Source organism: Solanum stenotomum, unplaced genomic scaffold (genome assembly GCF_019186545.1).
Source record: "Solanum stenotomum isolate F172 unplaced genomic scaffold, ASM1918654v1 scaffold9835, whole genome shotgun sequence".
Taxonomy (NCBI): domain Eukaryota; kingdom Viridiplantae; phylum Streptophyta; class Magnoliopsida; order Solanales; family Solanaceae; genus Solanum; species Solanum stenotomum.
In genome coordinates, this window is record NW_026037852.1 from 1 (window position 1) to 26,734 (window position 26,734).

Below are 26,734 nucleotides of genomic sequence, written 5' to 3' on the forward strand. Positions count from 1 at the left end.
TATGTTGATTCTAACGATCCTCGTAAACATTTTGTGAATTTTACATGCTTTTTTCTATTTTAACCCCTCACCTGTAACTTTTAGATGTGTTTATGATTTGCTAGGATAGATGATACGATTTTTTACATATGCGTAGTGAATATTTAAATCGTAATACTTTGACAAAGATTTTAAATACATTTGAAGATAAATATTATTTTTAGCGGATAAGAATATTATAACCTAAATTTAATTAGAGGTTATTTGATAATTGATCAAAAGATTATTTTATTTTTTTTAGAAAAAAAGAATGGACAAAGCCCAAACAAAAAGAGAAAAGGAAAATAAACAGTGTCAAATTTAAACTATCTGCTTTTTATGAGTTTCATAACTAAACTGTTATTGAATTTCATATCTGAACTATCACTTGAGAAGCTCACATTACTATCTTTTATTACACTCTCTTACGGTATGTGTACTACAATCTCTCTTTTATTTAAAAGAAAATGTCACAACATACTCCATATGTATTTAGGAAAATACTTTCTACTTGCTGCACAACTTTTTTAAAATAAACTTTTTATTTCTATTATATTCAGTAAACATGTAAAAAAAAAAATTTCTAAAAATATATGTACATATCTAGCACAAAACGAGAAAAATGTAAAAAATAAAATAAAATTAGGAGCGAAGGATGGGGTGTTGTAGAATTTTTTTTTTTTAAAATAAAAATAATATCTTAATTCTTTTTGGAAGGAATGGGTGATTTTTTTTTGGGAGGTGGGGGTGAAGTATGGATTTTTAAAAATGATATGCATCATCATCTCCTATTCAGTTGATATTATATTGTGCACATGTATTAACATGAGATTGAATATGAGTCGGGTCGAGAACGTGGAGATCGTCCATGTTGCAATGGTTTTATGTTTATGAGTTGGACACATGGAGTCTTTTGTGTTGGGGATTGTATGAATTTGAGATTCTGTGTTGAGATCATCCGCACAAGCACGCGGAGAACGTTTGTGCTGATATATGGACCTTTACGAGTTAGCCATAAGTCCCGACTATCTGACCGAGGAAGTGGGTGTGTACAATATTTTGACCATTGCATTACATTTCATCTACATTGCATTTTATATTGAGTTATTGAGATGATTGTGATACTGATTCGACTTGATACATGTTGTGATCTTATCAGTAGTGTAACTAATAGTTCTAGAAAAGTAGATATTTTAATTTCTACTCTGATACCAAACACAATAAGACCACTGCACAAGTGGTTTATCATTCAAATATTATCAAGTGTGTTGAGCTTGACTCGTTGCTGCCTCATTCAGGTATATTGGCATGGATATCCTTATCCTCAATATAATTACCTTATGGACAACACTGATACTTCAGCTTCTTGTCGGATATCTTAAGTTTCTTCTGCCAAAGTTTGTTCAATTCTTGCTCTCTGGTTCCGATATTTTGATTGCTTCATTGCACTTTCTTGTTTCAGTTGTGTTGTATGATTATCTTGTTAATTTGTAATAAACTAGTATTGCTTCTGTGTTGAAACATTCTTAAATTATGTTGGAATATATACTATTAATCATATGTTTAGATATAATATTTATTATAGAATAATTTTTTATTCAGTTTAATAAAAAATTTAATAGATCATATATTTGTTTATGGTGTCTATTTACTTATATAGTAGATGATTTAGTGTATAGAGTTTTAGCTTATACACAAAATTAAATCATCGGTTCTTATAAGTATAAAGTTTTTTTGTTCACAATCTAAGATGGAAAATGGACATGTCATTGGTACGATTGTAGCACAAGATTCTATATAATTTATCTTGATTTTGGGAACGGTACAGTTCCAACTACATTTTGTATGTATTGAACGGGACCGAATAGAGATAGTTGTTTTAGACTGACTGAAAAAATTATATTCTCTAAACTGTAAAATGTATTTATATTCATAATCCTGATATAACTATTATGATCTGTATATATTAATTATCTTTTTGATTTATTAAAAGGTGAGATTTTGAGATGAGTCAATAATCAATATGAAATAAATATTAGTTGATGAAATCCATGTCTTGATATAGAAATTGATAATATGCCTTTTTTAGAAGCTCATACATTTTCAAAGAAAATTAATCATTCAGTTAAATTTGTCAGTAATTTAATTTATTAATTAGTATCCGCAATTTTAACATAGGGAATTAGATAAGTGTTTAATGAGAATTTTGAAATATAAATAGAGAAATGCAATTACAAATTTCTATTCTAGTGGAATAATTTGTAATTTATTATGATAACAATAATTTGAATTAATTATTTCCATAATAAAAACTCTCAGTAATTAATTATCTGATCTCTATAGTGCTCATATTTAATTAGACATTGGAATCCTAATTCTAGGGGGAAAAAGAAAAATAATGTGGCTTTCTTGTTCTTGAAAGTAACGTGTGTTTCTTCTTCTCCTTTTTGGATTGGGGGCAAATTCTATAAGTAAGCTTCTAACCTAGAAAGAGAATAATGTTTCTATACGATACTTTTCCATTCAAGTATTGAGAGAGTTCGGATGTAAACTTGGAATCAAGGTAGAAGACCGCAGAATTGTTGTCTAACCTGTGGATTCGCTTGAAAGTATTCACTCACGATTCAAAATATAATTCTTGAACTAAATTTCAGCAAATGTATGTGTTCTAGCATAATTCTATGGATTATTTATTATTCATGTAAACAGTATGATTTTAATATGTTTCCGTTGTGCATATAACATGATCTTCATTTTCCATGTTTTGTTCTCAAGACAAAAGAAGGAAACCCGAGATTGAGCCTATCTCACATTTGTGACAGAGGTTTCTCATGTTGTAATATGGTCCATGGTAAACAACTGAAAACTTATGCGATGAGAAATTTCACTACCTTAGGACTATTATAGTTTCATCGCCCTGCTGTCTAGTTGTAGTTGGATTGCCAGGTGTTCGGAATGCTCCAAATTCTGGTTTATTTGGTTTGACGGAAGTCATTTCCGATTTCAGTTCTAGAGTGAAAAGTATTTTTGAATGAAAGAACTTATTCGCTCCGGTGTTTACACCAGACCAAAACATTTAACCTTAGCAAGTAAAAATTATACTGAAAAATTAATAATAATGTGAATAAAAGTCACATGTGTTGCATTTTTTGGTCTAGTGCAAACACTCGATACAGAAAACTTGATATACAAATTATAAAGAAAGAAAATCATATGACAGTTACCTCCCTATAACAAGTTCTTTTGAATAATTTATAAGTATATTTACAGAGTCCATAAACTATAGATTACACATATAGACAAGACAATACAGATTGTGATGCTAACTGGCTTGACAGTTCAAATTTGGATCATCAACTGTGTTGAAGTACAATGTAGAAAGTTTGTCATCAAATTTGGAAACTAGTTGATGGACAGACAAGCCGCAGTAGCGCTTTCCTAGTCTAGCGATGAAAATGTCAATACAGGAACGTACCTCATGAATAAAACCAGTTGGTATTTTCCATAGGCCTGAAAGAGCCGGTGTAAAATGTTTCTCTTGCACAACAAGCACCTAAAGCAAAAATTTATTAGTCTAAGAGACTACACAGAGAATTTAGAAGCTCATAAATATTACTACTAATTAGAAAGGCATTGCAAACAGAAAAACACACACCTCATTTTTATCGTTTATCACAAAACCCCCAACTCCAACTTGATGCGATGCATTCGAAGGAAGCATACAGGGTTCCTCCGGAATCCAATAAGTCATCATAACATATCGTCTTTCTGCATGATGGTATTGAAATCCTTCCTACAAAATTTAGAGTTCGATTGTTACAAAATCACTAGAGTTGTATATTATTGTGTATAAGATAGTATAGTTAGCTTATTCTCTTCATGTATTTATATCAACGTATTCTTTGAGTAATGAGACAATCACTACTAGCCAGAGATAACAAAGAAAAGCTAAACGATTGTAAAAACAACAGTAAGTATGGGAGAGTAATTTCCTGTATCGATTTGGGTAAAGTGATAGTACGAAATATCTTTACTACAATTCATCAAGAAAAAGGAAATACCTTTACTGCAACAGGAACTAGATCACATTTTCACCAACAAAATTTGGTGAAAATGATGTGGGCTGCCATGTGGAAAATTTTGGTATGATGATGGAGGAATTTTCTATTGAATAATGATGATTAGCATTTTCACCAACAAAATTTGGTGGTGGCCTAGCTTGCAATTTCGGTGGTAATAGTAATTGTTGGGCTGAGGGAAGCATGTGGTATCATTGTGGTGATTGTATCGCTGGTAATTCTTGCGATTGATCCTTTGATTTTGTTAGGACAACTCCTCCCATGGCTGGATTCTCAATGAAGGAGAAAGCAAAAAATAAAAAATATTGACTTTTAAGTTATAATAATAATAATAATAATAATAATAATAATAATAATAATTAAGTTTAACTTATTAAAAATTGACATTTGTACATATTTCTTATCAAAAAAGAAAAAGAAAAATGATGTGGGCTGCCATGTGGAAAATAGAGATGGTTTCATTTTAACCTGACGCGCTCACGTTATGTGTAGTCACTTGCTTGTTCACTTAAGCTGATAATACCTTCAATATAAGAACTAAATAACATCCTATCCCTTCTAGTTTTCTATTTACCAAAAATCCCTTAAAAATGATGTTTGCGGGATACATAGCGTTTTGCACGGGATACATTAGGTTTGATACATTCCACATAGCGGGATACATAGCGTTGTGCATAGAATACATTAGGTTTGATACATTCCACATAGCGGGATACATAGCGTTGTGCACGGGATACATGCGGGATACATATCGTTGTGCACGGGATACATAGCGTTTGATACATTCCACATAGCGGGATACATAGCGTTGTGCACGGAATACATGCGGGATACATAGGTAAAATAAGGGATTTTTGAAAATTTTGAAATAAGTAGGGATAAATGGATATTAAGGTAAGTAAAGGAGTGTAGTTAAGTAATTTGTCCAAAAATAATTATTATATCATCAGAATTATTTTCATCAAGTACTTGAAGTTAAAGAATATACGCTCTTAGGATAGAACATTTTACTTCATCAAAATAGTGGTACGTCATATTCCGCTAAACTTCAAACTCACTCAACGACAATAAATCACACAGAAATTTTTAAAATGCAAGAAGAAGAGTACAAGATTAAAAAAAAATGTGGTTGAAAAATGAGAAGAAACCCCTCTATTTATAGTCAAGAACGGGTAGTATGAACAAGTGTTTTTTTGTGCTTTATCTGAAAAGTCACGACCTTTCCAAGAAGTCACAACCTATTGAAAAATTCACAACTCTTTGGAAAAGTCACAACTCATCGAAAAAGTCACAACTAAAGCTAGGGATATTATAGTAATTTAACATTCAAGTCAGGAGTTTATTTTTAAGGTAATATACATAGATATATATAGATATAGATTAAGCTTCAAAGATTTAGAGGAAAAGTTTTGTCGTTACATTTAGCATATACCTTGTATTTAACTTTAATACCAACACACGGGAAAATTATGAACCCGGTTCACATATTAACCATCAAAACTATTCACTTCATGTATCCATGCTTCAACAACCTCAACTTTCTAAAATACCAACTCCTCTATTTCAATTTGTTTGCCTTATTTTGACTTGACACATAGTTTAATGCAAACAAATTAGCAAAATAAAACAAAGCACTTTAGACTTTCACAATTTGTTGTATTGAATAAATGATGGTTGTTGGCAAATAGAGAAGCTCTTTGAGACATCAAAAGACAGCTTATAAGTTGTGAAAACTGAACGAGTCCAAATCGTTGACATTTACATACCGTTGTCAAGTGGATCATGTGCTTAAATATTATTTTAAATCATGTTGCCTAGTTTTATTATTATGTTAATTCCTTGACTTTTACCAATAATTTTATTTACTATCTCTGTCTTAAACAAACAAGAAACAATCAGCTTAGTTTCATTTGCTAATCTTTGAGAATTTCTCTATCAAGAACATTTTCTTTACCAATGGAAATACTTATTAATGTTGTGGGTGGATTTGTTGTTGAGGTGGGAAAGTTTGTATCTAAATGCATTTATCCTAAGATTGAAAATATTGTCCGTTTCTCGTCAAAAATTGCAAAATCTAAGCAAGGAAATGGAGAAGATAACAAAGTTAAGAGATGATATCAAAGGAAAGGTGGAAAAAGATGAGGGAGAAGGCTATAAACCAAAACCAGATGTTATCAAATGGATCGAGGATGTTAGCGAGCTGGAGAATGAATGGGAAACTATGCAAGAAAACATTGCAACAGCTATAATTTTATTTTTATTTTTCTTGAAATTTAATTTATTTTAAAACTTTTATTCCATTGCCCATATTTTTGTTCTTCATTTTTTAGATTTGTCTGTCTTATTTTATTTTAAATTATAACTTTGTATTACTACAAAATATAAATAATGATATTGATTAACCATTTATTGCAAAATTATAATTTCATTTACTATAAAACATAAATAGAGATATTGATTGACTATTTGTCTACTTATATTTTTATAATAGATAAATTATGTCTTACATGAAATTAATTACAGAAAAAATAAAATGAAATATAAATTAGAAGAAATGTATAATTTAATTTGTTAGAAGTGGTTATGATTTAAAACTCAGGTTAAAAACTTTCACCTTTAATGAATATCTTTTTAAATTATGTTTTAATATTCATTAGTGTGGCTTACTCACATAAAATTATATTGCTTAATCTTTTAAATTATTTATTTCTTTTTTAATCTTAAGAAACTACTCAAGAAGGAATGTAGAAATAACACTTGCTGTTGGTATAAGATAAAGGATACACAATCATATAAAATTTAAAATTTGGCCACATAAATCATAAAAATATCAAATTTATACTTGATATTTGGAGATTAATACACTATTTTCCAGAGAAGAATGAGGAAACTAATTTTTAAAACAATTTTCCCTCCATTTTTTGAGAGAATTCTAGCAAACATAATATCGATTTTATATATATATATAACTCAAATATAATTTGAAATTAGAGGTAAATTTTAAAATAATCTATATATGTGATAAGATTATCAAAATTCAAAGAGTTAAATCTATATACAAAGTTATTATATATTTTTCAAATCATGCCCTATTAAATATATTATTCTTCTAAATATATGTATTTCTTTAAATTTCAGCATGATAATTACATATATATTTATTCAATTATGGATATACCTATTTCTTTTAATTTATTTTGCTTGATATTTTAAATTATATTTAAATCATTATATCAATATTAATTTATTCTTTTATTCATCTAGGTATAATATTGATTGAAAATTTGAATATGTACATTTTAATTTAACAAAATAAAATTTTAATTAAAAATATTTTATAATAGATATTTAAAATAAATTTTCTTTATAAGATAATATTATTTATATTTTTTCCTATTATAAATAAGTGGAAATTAATCTTTTAATTTGACAATTGTTGAAACAAAGCCTCCTACATTAATCCTTCTTTCTCTAATTTCTTGTATATTACCAACCATTGTTGCATGTTTCACTTGTGGGGTTAATTATTCTTTTGGGTATGTCAGGTTGGCATCATCGGAGTGTGGGGTGCAGGAGGAATTGGGAAAACTACTTTGATGAAGAATTTGAACAATGAGCTTAAACAGATTGACCTGTCAATTAGGTCTAAACTGTCTTTTGGTGTTGTGATATGGGTTACAGTACCCAAACCGCCAATAGACATAAGAAAGGTTCAAGCACAAATTGTGAGCAGATTAAACCTAGAGGTAGATAACGAGGGAAGTGAAATAAAAGAGTTTCCTTGTGATACTAGATGATGTTTGGGAAGCTATAGATTTGGATAAGGTAGGTGTGCCCCAACCAAAAGATTACGCAGGAAGCCTAATATACAAATTATAAAGAAAGAAAATCATATGACAGTTACCTCCCTGTAACAAGTTCTTTTGAATAATTTTTAAGTATATTTACAGAATCCATAACCTATAGATTACACATATACACAAGACAATACTGATTGTGATTCTAACTGGCTTGACAGTTCAAATTTGGATCATCAACTGTGTTAAAGTACAATGTAGAAAGTTTGTCATCAAATTTGGAAACCAATTGATGGACAGACAATCCGCAGTACCGCTTCCCTAGTCTAGCGATGAAAATGTCAATTATTTTCTTGAACGTGTCGTCTTCTTGGATTAGAGGTTGCTCCACAAACTCAACTAGAGGCATCCACTGCATTGAAAAAAAGAAAAGACAGCTAGTGTAAATGCTAAGTGGCATAAAGCTGCAGACTTAAAGTCTAACTCAACCTCAAGCGCTAGCTCATCAGGTGAGTATTACCCAATACGATAGGCTTACCATAGCATCCTGAATTTCTAGATCATCAACCATGATCTGTTTTGACAGGGGTCTTAACAGGCAGACGAAGAACAAATCTGACTTTTGAAAGGCCACATCGCGAACATGCCTGAAGAAGGACATCGATAAATGTTAATTTAAACAATGGTATCTTGTTTGTAAACTGTAAAATCAACAATTAGAGTCCAAAACTAATGTACTATAACATCCGACAATTTGAAATAGCTATGAAGAAGCTTGAAATTGGAAATAGTCATTTTTGGAAAGAATTAAAAATCTGGAAATTTGGTTAACAACTTTGAGCAGTCATAACTCCTAGATCAGGATGAGTTAGGTGTAGTTCCATTTATGGTTGCGAAGCTCGTGGAATGATCTTTCCAACGCCACTAAGTTTGCTCGATTCCGAGTTCGTATGAGTGAGTTATACCCTTTGGAAGTTGGGAAGTTGGCAGGGAAGTGAAGTCCGTCCGGAAATTTTGAGGGTATTTTGATCTTTTCCCTAATCATTTCTTTGGGTTATATTGAGGTGTTAGGCTGATTTTTTTTAGATCAGTTTGTACCATTTTAAAAGAGTGAAAGTTAGGGTTCTTGAGAGAAGAGGAGAAGAAGAGGAGAAAAGAGAAGAAGAAGCAAAGATTCGACAAGATCGTCGTGGTTTTTGTCGGGGGCGATCCCTATTAAGATATGTGAGTTCATAGTGTTGGGTTGGTTCTTTCCCCACACGCCAAACTCGTTTTAAATTTCGAGAAAAGATTGATTGTGTTGTTAAAGTTTGTGGTTGTGGTTGTTGAAGTTGTGGTTTTGTATTTGAAGTTTCTTGTTGATTTGGGACATGTTTCCGGTTGTGTTTGTGAGTTGATATCTATTGTATGTTGAGAGGTTTATGATTCTAAGTGTTTGGGGCTGGATCCATTGAAGTTAAGGAGGTTTAGAGTTGGAAAAATGAAGGAGAAGAGTCGGATTTTTGGGGGAAAAGGCTGGGGCGTCGCGCCAGCCAGCGCGCCCCAACAGGGGTTCTGAGGTTTTACCCCTGGCGTGGCACGTCTCTCAGAGCGCCCAGCAGGCTCCTCTGAAGTCTGAAGGCTGGCGCCCCGCGCCTCTCAGAGTGCCAAGGACGTCAAGTTTTCCCATTCATTCCCTACTTTTTCATACATGTTCCTTAGTAATGTACCTATGTTTTATAGTTGTTTTCAACACTCTGAGGTACATTTAGACATCCCGAACTCATCCATAAACATGTGATCATATACCTTGAATCCATAATCCAATTCAAGGCGAGTTAGGATCAAAGTCAAGTGAAGTTAGAAGTCAAGTGAAGTTAGAGCCAAACTTAGAAGTTAAGAAGTAAGTCAAAGCAAGTCTTCAAGTTTTCAAGAGTCTTCATTGAACGTTTTAACTTCTTTTTAAGGCTCAAGTTCCAAGTTAAGTATAGAGTTTCAAGTTGAGTAAAGAGCATAGAGTTTCAAGTTAAGTAAAGAGTATAGAATTTCAAGTTAAGCCAAGAGTATGAGTCAAGTGCATTTCTCAAAAGTTATTATGGAACTAAGTATTCCCAAAGAAGTTTATAAATGTTTTCACCTCTAAGATGAGAGGAAGCTGAGATTTCCAAAAGAGTTTTGAGCAGTTTGAGTACTATCTCTTTTTGAGGAAAGATGAGTTTTGCGAAAGAGTTTCTAAAACATGATTAGTATGACAAATCGAGTATGCCATCAATGTTTAAACAATATGGTCTCTAGATATACCATTAATGTTTAAGCAGTATGAATATCCCGAGTCATCAATGATCATATTAAAACTATGGTTTTGAGATGTTCTTTTTAGAAAGAGTTTTTCAAGAGCCCTTGGGCTAAGTTTTGAGTAATTATCTCAACTAAAGAAAGATGTGTTTAAAACACTAATGAGCTAAAGTATTTTTGGGAGTAGTCTTGAGCACCGAATTGGGGACACGAGTTCATATTAACCCAACTCTCCATAAGAACCATGTAGCCAAACATAGGATTTCTCGGGTCATACTTTTTAGATGATCACGAAAGTTAAGCTAGTGGATCCACTAAGTAAAGTAAGGTCCTATATCACGGCAAGGTATAGGATGGTCCTTGGGCAATGTGAGGTAAAACGTTGTATCACCACTTAGTTTCATAGTGGTGGTTGTCGGTTAGAGAAACTCCCACAGCAGTAGAAAGAGATTGGTTCCTCGAGAAGTTCTGCTTAGTGTGGATGGGGGTATAGGACTTCATTCATGCATTGCACAAGTAGACTTTGAGAGGAAGCATGGTATTTTCATGATATTATAAATATGATTTTGACGTCATGTTTTAAATAGTTTTACAAGCTTTATATATATATATATATATATATATATTGCATGTGTCTCATTACTTTATATTGAGTTCAGTTAGTCATGAGTTGAACAGAGTCAAGGTAAGTTCTCTTTTGTACTCCTTTCAAGCTTAAGTTGTTGTTTAGCTGTCCAGCTCACATGCTCGTACATTCCATGTACTGATGCCAGTTGGCCTGCATCTTTTTATGATGCAGACGCAGGTACCTAGGACCAGCATCCTGTAGGCCGTTGATCCAGCTGAGCACTCGAGAGTCAGTGGTGAGCCTCCTTGCTTTTCGGAGGACTCAAATATTTTGTGTTCCTAGTTTTGTTTTATTAGGATGTTGCGGGGTCTGTCCCAACATCCAGCTCAGTATTTTAGAGGCTTCATAGATAGTCAGTCAGTTAGTTTTGAGTCTCTCATCTTTGTATATATGTAAATGTTCTATTTTGAGACTCGAGTAGCCTTTTTGGCCAGATTTTATCAGTTAGGTTGTTTTATGACCTTTCATTGCATTGAGTTATTCTGTTGAGTTAGGTTTCCGCTGAGTTAAGAAAGTCAAGCCAAGGGTTCGCTTGGGGGCCAGCAATGGTCTTCGAGTGCCTGCCACGTCCAAGGTGTAGGCTCGGGGCGTGACATGTACATAGCATGAGATCAAGCAAGAAGCTGAATAAAGCTTGAAATATCCTAAAGGAGACAGTGAAATCTAGCGAATAGCAACTCCACATTCTCTGTGTCTGAGCCAAGTTATTCGGATACTTATGGTATCAGCGTTTCGTGTTCTTATAAGATTTCTAATATAGATCTTCCTATTGATAAAAAGGTGTAATATATATGATAAACTCATGGTTCTTTGAAGAGGAAGAATTTTGTTACCCGAAGGCCATAACCTCCACAAATTCATCTTGGATCAACATCTTTTGATGAGATATCGTGTCTACACAATCTAACATTTCTTTTTATTAGATTGAATAACTCATCAATTTTCAATAGAGACCACACCTGGATGACTAGAGGTAGATACTGATCAGGGAAGTGTAGAAAGCATTGCCAGCAAAATCTATCAAAGGCTGAAGCAACAAAAGAGTTTCCTTGTCATACTAGATGATGTTTGGGAAGTTATAGATTTGGATCATGTAGGTGTGCCCCAACCCAAAGATCACGCAGGAAGCAATGTTATTATAACTTGTCGTTCTTTGGATGTTTGTAGGCAAATGAAAACAGACACCGATATGAGTGTTTCCACATTGGATGAGGATGAATCTTGGCAACTGTTTGTCAAAAATGTGGGAGATATTGCCAATCGGGTGGATATTGAGCAATTGGCAATGGATATTGCAAGAGAGTGTGGTGGTTTACCTTTAGCAATCACTGTTATTGCAACATCTATGAGAGGGAAGTCAAGGGTCGAGCTGTGGGAAGATGCTCTAAAATCACTTAGAATGTCTGAACCTTATGACACACCTGTAATACAAAAGGTTTACAAGATCATCAAGTTGAGCCTTGATAATTTAGAATCTCGGGATATTGAATTATCGTCAGAGCAAAGAAGCAATATGAACAAAAGGAGAGGTGACATTAAAAGTTGTTTCTTGTATTGTTCTTTATATCCAGCGGCTATTCCAACTGATGATCTCATACATTGCTGGTGGGTAGAGGGGTTCCTTGGTGAACATGACACATATGAAAAAGCTTACAACAAGGGAATCACAATTATTGAGAGTCTAAAAGATGTCTCCTTGCTAGAAGCCCATCAAATGGATCGTGTACTGAAGATGCATGACGTAGTTCGTGATGTTGCTATATGGATAGATAATTCATTCGGGTTAACTGACATTTCACATATCGAAATGTCAGCTCCTGTGAAGAGAATATCTCTCCTAAGCAAAGAAATTCAAAGTCTACCTGAAAACTTCAGAGAATGCCCAGAGACAACAACTTTACTATTGCAAGACAATGATCTCCTTAGCGAAATTCCCCATGAATTCTTTTTTGCATTTCCAGCTCTAAGAGTTGTGAATCTGAGTCATACTGGTATTAAAGCACTGCCTTGTTCCATCAATAGTTTATGTCAATTACGTGCTCTAATACTACGAAAATGTAGTTCATTGAAAGAGTTACCACCAATTGGTAATCTGTGCAATTTGCAGTTGCTCGATTGTGGTTATACATGGTTACATTTTCTACCGCAAGGAATGGATAAGTTGACAAATCTGATGCTAGTAAATATGCTTTAGATGATTTGAAGGAGAGCATCGGTCCAGGTTTTTTCGTCGAGTTGCATAGGATTGAAATGTTAAAGATAGATGACAGAAAGTATCATAGTGTGGCTGTTGTTGGAGCAACGTCTTTTGATGAGATATTGTCTCTACACAATCTGACTTGCCTTTTTATTGGATTGGATAGCTCATCAATTGTGAATAGAGACTACACCTGGATGTCTAGATAGAAAAGTTTTCACATTGAGATTGGGGAAACTTTAACAAATGTACCATTCAACAAGTCAACAAAGAGGATAAGTGTCTCCCATTGTGAAACTTTGAGTAATGAAGAGCTCTCAGGCATGTTGCACTTCACTTCAGATTTGTACTTGGATAAATGCATGGGTCTCAGGAAGCTGATTGTGAACAAGAAGAGTTTTAATGGATTAAAAAAACTCTACATTGTCAAATGTTGGTGTGATTTCGGACCACTGAAAGAAGGAAGTAGACATGAGTTTGATCCTCTGCCAAATCTTGAACATCTCAGGCTCACTTCTGTAGATCATTTAAAGAGTGTTTCTGATTTCAGTCAATTTTTGGGTCTAAGATTTTCTGAATTACGCCAACTGGATATATCCCATTGTGATAATTTAACATGTGTTTTTAATGCTTTTTCTGTACCCAAGCACTTGGAAGAAATTACAATTAAGCGTTGTGATCGGTTGGTAGAGTTATTAGTGCAATGCGGATCTAATCAGAGGACACCAAGAGTCCGAAAGTTGTGGTTGAATCATTTATTGAGATTAGAAATGTTTGGGGAGCCACAGAGTATGTGGGAACATCTTGAGGTGATCGGATGCTATGATATAAGGAAGTTGCCTCATTCAGGAATGTTTTTCGTTTGGAATGAGTCTGTATCAATGGGATAAAGTTTATTCCCGGACCAACGACACTAGGGGTGGACTTTTTTGGCGTGGATATTATATTAATTGGAACAACGTTATTGAGGACTGAGTCTTCATCTTGTCTGGTATCTTCTGCCAAAGTTTGTACAATTCTTGATCTCTGGTTCCGATGTTTTGATTGTACACTGAGTAGTTTCTTGTTTCAGTTGTGTTGTGTGATAATCTTGTTAATTGTAATAAACTGTTATTGCTTATGTACGTGTTGAAACATTCAAAATTTAGCTCATGTTTTGTTCTCATGATAAAAGAAGGAAAACTGAGAGAGTGCCTATAAGATTTTCTCGTGTTGTAAAATGGTCCATGGTAAACAACTGTAAACGTTGCTTGGATACTTCGTGCTCTTATAAGATTTCTAATATAGCTCTCCATATCGATAAAAATGTGTTGTAAAATATTTACTTCAGTCAAAAGTACGTGACCAAATGGTTGTGGTCGCAATATCTCACCAGATGGTATTTTTCATAGGCTGTCGTAGAATATTTCTCTTGCACGACAAACACCCTAAAGCAGCAAATTAATTAGGCTAATGTAATATGATAAGAGCTTATGCCTTTTGGTGTTTTGATGATCTCCTCACAAGTGCAGGGACCTGGTCCTCTGCAGAGTATGCTCGTCCAGTGTCAAAGTGTGGTACAGCTGTAAAAGCTGTCTGCGTCAGAAGCTGCAGAGTACTTCACCAATCAGAAGCAAGAAGGTTGCTTGTACGTTTGGTAATAACTTTTTGTGGTATATACTAAACAAAAGACAACAATATTAACAATTCATTCAAAGGGAAAGTCTTTCAAGCTTCAAGAACAGCAAGAAACTTGATCAATTACTTCAAGAGCTTCAAGAACAACAAGGGAACTGATCGATTACTTCAAGAGCTTCTTGTACCAGCTGTTACTTTGTTTGCTTGTAATAGTGCTTACATTGTAGGATTCGTTTTGTGAAAAGAAACGTTTCAAACTTGTTTGAATCATTGTAAGAACTAGGTTAAGGGTAACTTAGGTTCTTACTCTAAAAGTCTATATTAATCGGTTAGGATTAGTATAGTGGGCGGTGTTGTATCCGCTTTGGCTCATCTAAGTAATATGAGGTATTGCTTAGAGTTGGGATTAGTAGGCTAATCTCGGTTTGTAAACTTGCTTTTACTTTTGCTTGGAAAAGATTAGTGAAAGAAGTTTGAAAAGTCCTGGCAGGCCAGGTCGTGGTTTTACTCCCTTGAGCAAGGAGGTTTCCACGTAAAGTTGTTGTGCAATCTTTACTTTCAGCACTTTGTTTATTTTCTGTTGTTGTAACTGTGCTGAGGACCTGGTCCCATCTAGACAAGTGGACGCATACATTCCAACAAGTGGTATCAGAGCAGGTGCTCTCTAGTTGGTTAACACCAAGAGAGATTCCTATGGAAAGAATGGCTGCTCCACTGAGATGGCAAGAAGGTCGGTCTTCAACAAGGCCACCCTTGTTTGATGGTCAGTATTACCGGTGGCGGAAACATTGCATGTTTGACTTCATAATGGCTGAAGACTGTGAGCTGTGGGATGTTATTTGTGAGGGTCCCTATATGCCATCTATAGAAGTAAAATATGAGGATGTCACAAGGGTCGTTGTCAAAACTCGACAGCAATACAATGAATTTGACAAACGGAAAGTTGAGAAAAATCACAAGGCTAAGAAGTTCTTAATGTGTGGAATCGGACCTAATGTATATAATCTGATTTCTTCGTGCGAATCAGCTAAAGAAATTTGGGATCTGCTGAGAACTACCTATGATGAAGCTGAGGAAACAAGGGCAGATCTGACTGGGGATGCTGATCAAAAGGGAGATGCAGAAAGATATGGATCACTAGCCTCCAAGGTGTCACAATGTGAGAACCTTGAAGTAGATGAGACCATGGACTATCTCACTCAAAAATTTCAAAAACTTGTGAGTAAACGTGGAGGTTCCATGAAGGAAGAAGCTCATGATAGCACTACAAGCCCTAGTGGCGTGTGTTACAAGCGCGATCAACCAGGTCACACCATGAGAGACTGTCTTGTGCTTGAAGTTGATAACAAGGAAGTAAAAGATCAAGAGGGGGACCAGGTCCGTGCCAGCAGTAGCAGAAAAGAAACCTTTTTCCAGACGGTAAAGAGGGAGATGACTGCATGGGAAGACTCCTCGAGTGTTTCAGATGACTCTAAGCACTCTGATGAAGCCTTTATGGCAAAATCTGATGATGAGGAAAATGAAGAAGAGGTAACCCTTTCTGATCTTAAACAAAACTTGCATGTTTACTGTGTTAAGAAGTTGAGAAGTCTAGCCGTTATTTTGATTGACTCTTTCATTGAGTTAACAACTGAAAATGATCTGATGAACAACAACCTAGATATCCTTCGGGAAGAAAAGGTAGCCTTGGTTGACCAAATGTCTGTTGTGGAAGAACAATTGATGGTTCTAGAAGCTGAAAATCTAGAATTTAAGGAAAAATTAAAAATGATGAATGAGAAATGTGGCAGAGGTAAGGGGGAGGCCAGCAGCTTGCAAATCGAGCTAGAAACCAGTTTGAATACTGCTGAAACAAAACTTGCTATGGCCTTGGAAAGAAATAATCAGTTAGAGAGGGACCTGGTCCGTGTCAAGGAAGAACTGAACAAATCTCTCAAGTGGACTAACTCCTCAAAATTCCTTGCAAAGCTTACTAGTCAAGGTCAAAATGATAGGAAGGGGTTAGGAAATTTAAGCAAAAGTCCTTCTTACAATCTCCATGGCAAAGATGTGTCCATGTCTGATAGTTTGTCGTGTCTTCATTGTGGTCGCGATGGTCACTTGAAGAAGGATTGTCCATCTTGGAAAAGGACCCAAGATAAACTCTCAAAATATTCTAAGCAGAGGAACAGGAAGAAGAAGGGACCTGGTCAACAGAGCAACAAGCAGAAGAAGAGACTTGGTCAACAGAAGAACTGGCAGAAGAAGGGACCTGGTCGTGCTCCTGTTCCTACGTTGAAAAAAATCAATCTGCCTCACTGGACAAAGAATTCTCTTATCACTCCTTTATCTGCTTACTGGCCGGAACTCCAACTAAAGTGGGTTCCCAAGGCTAACAAGTGATATGGTATTCTTGTGAGAAGAAGTAACAGCAGTCAACGTTGATTCATGAATTGCGGATGCTCAAGACACGTGACTGGGAAACTGAAAACTTCTTCTCTCTCAAGGCACTTCAAGGTGGAGGTGTCTCATTTGGCGATGGCAGAAAAGGTATTTTTTTTTGTGAAGGCATGATTGGGAAATCTATGGAACACACTATTGAGAATGTGTACTATGTCAATGGTTGAAGTACAATCTTTTAAGTGTTTCATAGATTTGTGATGAATGAAACAAAGTTAAGTTCTTATCGAAAAGAACATGTGGTCACATACTTGCTCTCTCGGGGATGATTTGATAGAAAAGAGATGCAAGAACATGTGTATTGCTGATCTGATTGATGCTCGTTGTGATAGCCTCACTTGCCTTAGTGCTCAAAGTGAGAATGCTGAGGTATGACATGAGAGACGTGCTCTTGTAAATGTTTCTCTACTGCACAAACTTGTGTCAAGGGACTTGGTCCTCGATATGCTCAAAATAAAATTTACCGATGACAAAGGTTGTGATGTTTGCGTTAAAAGAAAACAGATTAAACCATCCTTCAAGTGGAATATACAGGCTGTTAATTTTACAAAGGACTTTTGGGCTGAAATGGTGAATAGTACATGTTTTGTGACCAAAATGATGATATTGAGAAGTGTAATCTCAATGATGTTGAAAGAGTATTTGTGGAATACTCTTCCTCCAGCAAGGCTTATCCGGTGTATAAACAATGTGGTTGATTGTTTAGGTTTATGTGGATGATATCATCTTTGGAGCCACTACAAATTTACTCTGCAAGGAATTTTGTTGTTCTGATGAGTAGTGAGTTTGAAATGAGCATAATGGGAGAACTCACTTTCTTCCTAGGCTTGAAGATCAAACAAACCTCCCAAGGCATTTCAATATGCCAAGAGAAGTACATCAAAGAGTTGCTCAAGAAATTTAATCTTCTTGAGGCAAAGGTGCTGGATACTCCTATAAGCACAATTATGAAACTTGATAGAGATGAAAATGGCGTAGAGGTAAATCAGACCATGTATAGGGGAATTATTGGGTCACTCTTGTACCTCACAGCAAGCAGGCCAGCCATAGTGTTCTGTGTAGGAATTTGTGCAAGACTTCAAGCAGCACCAAAAGAGTTCTCACCTGAAGGCAGCCAAATGTATCCTGAGATACTTGAAGGGAACTCAGGACCTGGTCCTCTTTTACCTAACAAGTGACTCACTTGATCTAATTGGTTTTGCAGATGCTAACTATGCAGGCTTTTTTGTAGATCGAAAGAGTACATCAGGCATGACACATTTTCTTGGATCATCACTGATTTCCTGAGGGACAATGTTGAGAAGCAAAATGTGGTGATGAAGTTCTGTAAGACTAAAGACCAGCTGACTGATATCTTTACAAAGTCATTGAGTAAAGAATGTTTCATTAAAAACACGATGAGGCTGGGGATGCACAAGATTACCTGATTCTTTGACAAGTTTGCACAAAAATCTTCTATTTTGATTATGTTATGGAGGGCAGGTATCTAAACTTGTTTTAATGCTTGTCACTTAAGAATTCACTTCTGGTACCTTAATGCAGGTATACACTCATGGTGTGTCTAGCTGAAGGGAAGATTAAATCATACAGACAGGGTTACAAACTGAAAAGGGGACCTGGTCCTCCTGAGGTTAGTATCACTTACGCTACACTGTCTGTATGTCAACATCACTGCCACGTGTCCCTCGCCCATTCATCGCGTCAGTTTCAGACGTCTTTTTGTTTTTAAACCAAAGGTCGCTACTGTTTGGGGACCCAATGTCTTTTTGGTTTTATATACTACTTCTCTTAGTGAATCAAATTACAAAATCTCTTCAAACAATTCTTGTTGAAATTCACTAATCCCCTTTCCAAAGCTTTTCTCTCTTTCTCAAAATGTCTAACTCTAATTCTTCTTCAAAGATCCCTATCTCCCAAGAAGTTGAAAACCTTAGTTCATTCAACTTCTCATTTTCTACTCCAGAAGGTTGTAAAGAAATCTCCTGTGAAAAGGGAGAAAGCTAGAAAACAGGTGGCTGAAAATTAAAACGTGGAGATGTCAAGAATACAGGGTTATCGAAAAGGTTTCTCAAAGGGAAATATCAATTGCTTTTTGAGTTCATCAATAAGGTGTTAGTGCCCAAAACAAAAAGGATAGTGGCATCTGCTGCTGATCTGTCTCTCATGGAGAAGCTTGATGAACTTGAAGAGATCAACCTCTCTGCCATTATGCTGGAATGTTAGTGTGTTGAAGGAAAAGCTAGGGGCAGATCTCAAATGACAGATGTTCTAGAGCAGCAGGCTTCTCTTAAACGGGAAGTAACTGATCTTACTGTGATTCTGAGTAACAAGGAGATTGAAATCGCTTCACTGAGGTCTGAATTACAGAAGGCAGTTTCGAGGGGACCTGGTACCAGCGATGGAAATGAGCAGGTGTTGCAAAAGTTAAGGGATGAAAATGAAAGGCTGCTGAAGACAAATGCATCACCCAGTGAGGAAGTTAAGGCTCTCAACATGCAGCTTATCAAGGCTCATGAGGATGCAAATGAGCATTTGTCTATGTTTATGCGCACCCTCAATCTATTTTCCCTTCCGTCCTAAAAATGTCTTGTTTCCTTTGTTTCTTTTTTGTTCTTCAACTCTGACTAAAACTCTTGTGGCTTTGTGTTTGTTTTGCTTGACTACAGTGGTCAGTATTTGTGATCTAATGCTATTTATGTTTCTCCCCTGTTCATGTGTGGCTTAATACTCTTTTTATGCTTACATACACATGTTCTGTGTGGCCCAAGGCCCTGAATTCTTTATTGCCTTGCATTTAACTTGAATATGTTTACTGCTTCACCTTTTCAATGATGTCAAAAGGGGGAAGTTTTGTTGTAAAGTTGATTGTGGAATAGGGGGCACTGAACTAAGGGGGAACGAACTGTGGTTGTTACTGGTGCACTAACAAAGGGGGAATTTGTTACGTATTTGAATGAATGTCTGTTCACTCACATGAGGAGTTATGCAGGTTGTTTGTCATCATCAAAAAGGGGGAAATTGTTGAGAGCTTATGCCTTTTGGTGTTTTGATGATCTCCTCACAAGTGCAGGGACCTGGTCCTCTGCAGAGTATGCTCGTCCAGTGTCAAAGTGCAGTACAGCTGTAAAAGCTGTCTGCATCAGAAGCTGCAGAGTACTTCACCAATCAGAAGTAAGGAGGTTGCTTGGACGTTTGGTAATAACTTTTGTGGTATATACTAAACAAAACACAACAATATTTTCATTCATTCAAAAGTGAGAAATATTTTTCAAGCTTCAAGAACAGCAAGAGACTTGATCAATTACTTCAAGAGCTTCAAGAACAACAAGGGATCTGATCGATTACTTCAAGAGCTTCTTGTACCAGCTGTCACTTTGTTTGCTTGTAATAGTGCTTACATTGTAGGATTCGTTTTGTGAAAGAAACGTTTCAAACTTGTTTGAATCATTGTAAGAACTAGGTTAAGGGTAACTTAGGTTCTTACTCTAAAAGTCTATATTAATCGGTTAGGATTAGTATAGTGGGCGGTGTTGTATCCGCTTAGCAAAGTCTAAGTTGTCTAAGGGTGATAGCTTAGTGGGTAGTGTTGTATCTACTCTGGCTCATCTAAGTAATAGGAGGTATTGCTTAGAGTTGGGATTAGTAGACTAATCTCGGTTTGTAAACTTGCTTTTACTTTTGCTTGAAGAAGATTAGTGAAAGAAGTTTTGAAAAGTCCTGGCAGGCCAGGTCGTGGTTTTACTCCCTTGAGCAAGGAGGTTTCCACGTAAAGTTGTTGTGCAATCTTTACTTTCAGCACCTTGTTTATTTTCTGTTATTGTAACTGTGCTGAGGACCTGGTCCCATCTAGACAAGTGGACGCATACATTCCAACATAATATGTGTTGGGTTTGTGTTCTTAAAAGATTTTGAGGAAAAGTTTTGTCAGGCAAATTATTTAACTGTAACACCAACACACAGGCAAATTATGAACCATCAAAACTATTCACTTCATGTATCCATGCTTCAACAACCTCAACTTTCTAAAATGCCAACTCTTCTATTTCAATTCGTTTGCCTTGTTTTGACTTGACACAGAGTTTAATTAACCAAACAAATTAGTAAAATAAAACAAAGCACTTTAGACTTTCACAATTTGTTGTATTGAATATATGGTTGTTGGCAAAGAGACATCAAAAGACAACTTATAAATTGTGAAAATTGAACGAGTCCAAATTGTTGACATTTACCTACCGTTGTGAAGTTGATCATGTACTTAATTATTTTAAATCATGTTGCCTAGCTAGTTTTATTATTATGTTAACTTTTACCAATAATTTTATTTACTTTCTCTGCCCTTAAACAATCAGCTTATATAGTTTCATTTGCTAATCTTTGAGAATTTCTCTGTCACAAACATTTTCTTTACCAATGGAAATACTTACTAATGTTGTGGGTGGCTCTGTTGTTGAGGTCGGAAAGTTTGTATGTAAATGCATTTATCCTAAGATTGAAAATATTGTCCGTTTCTCGTAAAAAATTGAAAATCTAAGGGAGAAAATGGAGAAGATAACAAAGTTAAGAGATGATATCAAAGGAAAGGTGGAAAAAGATGAGGGAGAAAGCTATAAACCAAAACTAGATGTTATCAAGTGGATCGAGGATGTTAGCAAGCTGGAGAATGAATGGGAAACTATGAAAGAAAACATTGCAATGGCAAAGACACTTACATATAGGTGTTGTCCCAATTGCAGCCTCCGCTTTGAAGTCTCGACTCAAGCACAGAATAATATCCAAGTTAAACTTTGCAGGCTTACAAAGGCCGAAGAAAGCTTTGGATCCAATTTGATGGAAAAAAATTACCGTATGGAAAAAGCTGAGCACTTACCAGGACCATCAATAAAAGACCAGCCAGCAGCAAGAAAAAATCTCGACAAAATCCTCCAATACTTGGAAAACGATAAGGTATTACTAGAACTAAATTAAGATTAGTAATCTTAAATTGTTTAGAATTTGATAGCTGATAAGGTGTGTTTCTGATATTTCAATCGTAGTGTAGGAGTACTTGTGTCTTTTCCCTAAATGAAAGCCTAAAATTCCTTAGATAGAAGCAAAAACAGTTTTTCTGCTACTTGATGACACAGTGAACTCAACATAAATGTACAATTATTCAATACATATTTCATATTAGATTCATGTATATATACAAATAATCTGCCCTTTAAATTTTATATTATTTTTCTAACAACACATTCTACTTGTTACATAAAATAGTTGTAACACCAACAATTATATAAATTTTAAATAAATAGTAGCGCTACTAATTTATATAACTTAACTTCCTCTTTATCAACACTTCATACAAAATGAACTTATTGCAATTGTAACACTCGCTAATTAGTATCCTTATATTACTATGTGACCTTTTAATAACTTATTACTTTACCTAATATTCTTACTTATTATTTGTTTCAACATAATATAAATAAATATGTATTTTTCTTTTTCTTGAAATTTAATTTGTTTTAAAACTTTTATTCCATTGCTCTTTTTTTTTTCTTCATTTTTTAGATTTGTCTGTCTTATTTTATTTTAAATTATAACTTTGTATTACTACAAAATATAAATAATGATATTGATTAACCATTTATTGAAAAATTATAATTTCATTTACTATAAAACATAAATAAAGATATTGATTGACTATTTGTCTACTTATATTTTTATAATAGATAAATTATGTAGTACATGAAATTAGAATTACAAAAATAATAAAATGAAATATAGATTAGAAGAAATCTCCTGTATAATTTAATTTGTTAGAAGTGGTTATGATTTAAAACTCAGGTTAAATACTTTCACCTTTACTGAATAAATTTTTATCTCATGTTTAATTTCTAATTTTCTTTTTTAATTCAAATTCAAAAAATATTTTTCAATATGAATTTAAAAATAAAAAGTACGATCATGAATTCATTGTATGATTATTTTTTGTGTGTGTAAGTTGTGTACATCACACTTAATTATACTTTAAGCTATAATATTAAAAAAAAATCTTTTTAAATTATGTTTTAATATTCATTAGTGTGACTTACTCACATAAAATTATATTGCTTAATCTTTTAAATTATTTATTTCTTTTTTTAATCTTAAGACACTACTCAAGAAGGAATGTAGAAATAACACTTGTTGTTGGTATAAGATAAAGGATACACAATCATATAAAATTTAATTATTCTTTTGGGTATGTCAGGTTGGCATCATCGGAGTGTGGGGTGCAGGAGGAATTGGGAAAACTACTTTGGTGAAGAATTTGAACAATGAGCTTCAACAGATTGACGTGTCAATTAGGTCTAAATCATAAAATCTTTTAGAGGGGTCACTATGACTTGCAGTTTTGTAATTCAACAAGTAAAGCATGTAATTAAGGATAGGATGTCTTTTGGTGTTGTGATATGGGTTACAGTACCCAAACCGCCAATAGACATAAGAAAGGTTCAAGCACAAATTGCTGACAGATTAAGCCTAGAGGTAAATACTGATCAGGGAAATGTACAAAGCAATGCCAGTAAAATCTATCAAAGGCTTAAGCAGGAAAAGAGTTTCCTTGTCATACTAGATGATGTTTGGGAAGCTATAGATTTGGATCATGTTGGTGTGCCCCAACTCAAAGGAAGCAAGGTTATTATAACTTCTCGTGATTTGGGTGTTTATAAGAAAATGAAATCAGACACCGAAATGAATATTTACACATTGGATGTGAATGAATCTTGGCAACTATTTATCAAAAATGCGGGAGATGTTGCCAATTGGGTGGATATTGAGCCATTAGCAATGGATATTGCAAGAGAGTGTGGTGGTTTACCTTTAGCAATCACTGTTATTGCAACATCTATGAGAGGGAAGGACATGGCCGAGCAATGGGAAGATGCTTTGGAATCACTTAGAATGGCTGAACCTAATGCCACTGATGTAAGAGATAAGGTTTACCAGGTCATCAAATGGAGTTTTGATTCTTTAGAGCAAAGAAGCAATAGGAACAAAAGGAGAAGTGACATTCAAAGTTGTTTCTTGTATTGCTCCTTATATCCAGCGGCTATTCCAACAAATGATCTCATACATTGCTGGTGGGCAGAGGGGTTCCTTGGTAAACATGACACATATGAAAAAGCTTACAACAGGGGAATCACAATTATTGAGGATCTAAAAAATATCTGTTTACTAGAAGAAGCCGATGAGAAGGATTGGGTGAAGATGCATGATGTGGTTCGTGATGTTGCTAAATGGATAGATAATTCCTTTGGGGATGAACACACTTCTGTTATTCAAGCTGGAATTGAGTTAATTAAGATTTCAAATGTTGAAGTAGTGTCAGCTTCTGTCAAGAGATTATCTTTCATAACCCAAGGAATTCAAGATCTACCTCATAACCTCACAGAATGCCCAAAGACAACATCTTTACTATTGCAAGACAATTATTACCTTCAGGAAATTCCCAATAATTTTTTTTTGGCATTTCCAGCACTAAGAGTTTTGAACCTGAGTTATACTAATATTAGAGTACTGCCTTCTTCCGTCAATAATTTAAGTCAACTACGTGCTCTAATACTACAAAGTTGCAATGAGTTGAAAGAGTTACTAGCTATTGGTAATCTTTGCAATTTGCAGTTGCTCGATTGTGATGATACAAGGTTATGTTTGCTGCCGGAAGGAATGGACAAGTTGACAAATCTGAGGCTATTAAATATGCCTTCAGGTGAGTTGGAGAGCATCGACCTGGGGGTTTTCCATGAGTTGCAAAGGCTTGAAATGTTACATCTACCCGGAAGACGTGGAGATGTTGTTGGAGCAACCTCTTTTGATGAGATATCACATCTACCCAATCTGACATCACTTTTTATTTACTTGGATAGCTCATCAATTTCAATTTTGAAAAGTGACCACACCTGGATGAAAAGATTGAAAAGTACTGACCAGTACACCTGTATGAAAAGATTGAAAAGATTTCACATTACAGTTGGGAATACTACAACTCATTATGAGGTACCATTCAACAAGTCAACAAGGGCGATATGCCTCTTAGGTTTTGACATTTTCAATAACAAAGTCTCGCTCTCAAGCATATTGCAGTTTGCTTCAGATTTGTACTTGGAACGATGCATGGGTCTCACGGAGTTCATTCGGAACAACAGTTTTGATGGATTAAAATCACTATACATATTTATCTGCTCTGATGATTTTGGATCATTGATAGAAGGAAGTGGACAGTTTGATGATCCTTTGCCAAATCTGGAAAATCTCAGCTTCTCTTCAGTAGATGGTTTTAAGAGTGTTTCTGATTTCGGTCATTTTCTGGGTCTAAAATTTTCTGAATTACGCACACTGGATATATCCCATTGTGATAAGTTAACATGTCTTTTTAATGTTGGTGGAGCTTTTTCTGTACCCGGGAAGTTGGAAGAAATTTCACTTTCCAATTGTAATCGTCTGACAGATTTACTGGCACAATTCGGCTCAAGTCAGACGACATTCGAAGGCTCAGGAATTCCAGAAGTCCGAAGGTTACACTTGCGTAATTTATACGCATTAAGAACGTTTGGGGAGCCAGAGAGTATGTGGGAACACCTGGTGGAACTTAAGGTGATCAAATGCAATCGAATAAGGAAGTTGCCTCTCTCTATTCAAACCTCCAACAACATCAAACTAATAAAAGGAGAATCACAATGGTGGAGCCAACTGGAGTGGGATGACGAAAAATACAAGTCAAATTTAGAGAATTGTTTCACTGAAATAAATGAATGGCGTATGAGTTATTTTGATATGAGTGAACATAGTATTTCAGATTCGACTTCTAGGGATGGGGTGAACATTTTTATTTGATTGTCATCGAGCCAAAAATAAATATAGCAATATAAATGTCATTAGATTCATATTCTTATGAGAAGTATGTATTATTTGAAATAGGGTGTACATGATTGGATTTGTTTGGATTTTTCAAATATCAAACCAAATCATTTGTGTCGAATTTTTGAATTTATAAACCAAACCAAACCAATAAATCTCGGGTTTTTTGAATGTAACACCCTAGAGAATTTTCGAACTAAGACTCGAGCCGTCCTTCATGTGGAGTGAGATTTTACCGAGGAATAAAATTTCTTGAGTGTTAATTTAAGATCCCTAGATGTAGCACATTGAGTTCCAAGAAGAGTTGAATTGGAAATAGTCATTTTGGAAAGAATCTGGAAAATTTGGCTATGGAAAAAAAGTGAGTTTTTGGTCAACTTTGAGCAGCCTTAACTCCTAGCTCAGAATGATTTAGGCAAATTTCCAGTTATTTCTGGAAAGCCCTTGGAATGATCTTTCCAACGCCGCCGAGTTTGCTTGATTCCGAGTTCGTATGAGTGAGTTATACCCTTTGGAAGTTGGGCTGTCGGCACAGTCGCACAGTCGCACAGTGCAGTTTGTTTAGTCCGAAAATTTTAAGGGTATTTTGGTCTTTTCCCTAATCATTTCTTTGGGTTATATTGAGGTGTTAGACTGATGTTTGGATCATTTTTGTCCCATTTTAAAGAGTGAGAGTAAGAGTGAGAGTTAGGGCTTGGAAGATAAGAGAGAAAAAAGAGGAAAAGAAGAGGAGAAAGAGAAGAAGAAGCTAAGGATCGTCGTGGATTTTCGTCGGGGGTGATCCCTAATCAGGTATGTGAGT

At 35.0% G+C, this 26,734-nt stretch overlaps 1 protein-coding gene and 1 pseudogene across 1 annotated transcript in view; one reads left to right on the forward strand and one right to left on the reverse strand.

Moving 5' to 3' along the window:
• The first annotated feature begins 5,985 nt into the window (after positions 1-5,985).
• Positions 5,986-26,734, forward strand: part of LOC125853169 (disease resistance protein At4g27190-like) — a 33,018-nt pseudogene continuing 12,269 nt past the window's right edge.
• LOC125853172 (nudix hydrolase 8-like) overlaps positions 8,006-26,734 on the reverse strand; it is a 67,257-nt gene continuing 48,528 nt past the window's right edge. Inside the window, exons 2-3 of the mRNA XM_049532844.1 lie at positions 8,433-8,595; positions 8,006-8,306 (exon numbers count right to left, since the gene is read on the reverse strand). Coding sequence (XP_049388801.1) covers positions 8,100-8,306; positions 8,433-8,555 — 330 coding nt within the window. The 5' untranslated portion in view covers positions 8,556-8,595 and the 3' untranslated portion in view covers positions 8,006-8,099. The remainder of the gene's footprint in view (positions 8,307-8,432; positions 8,596-26,734) is intronic.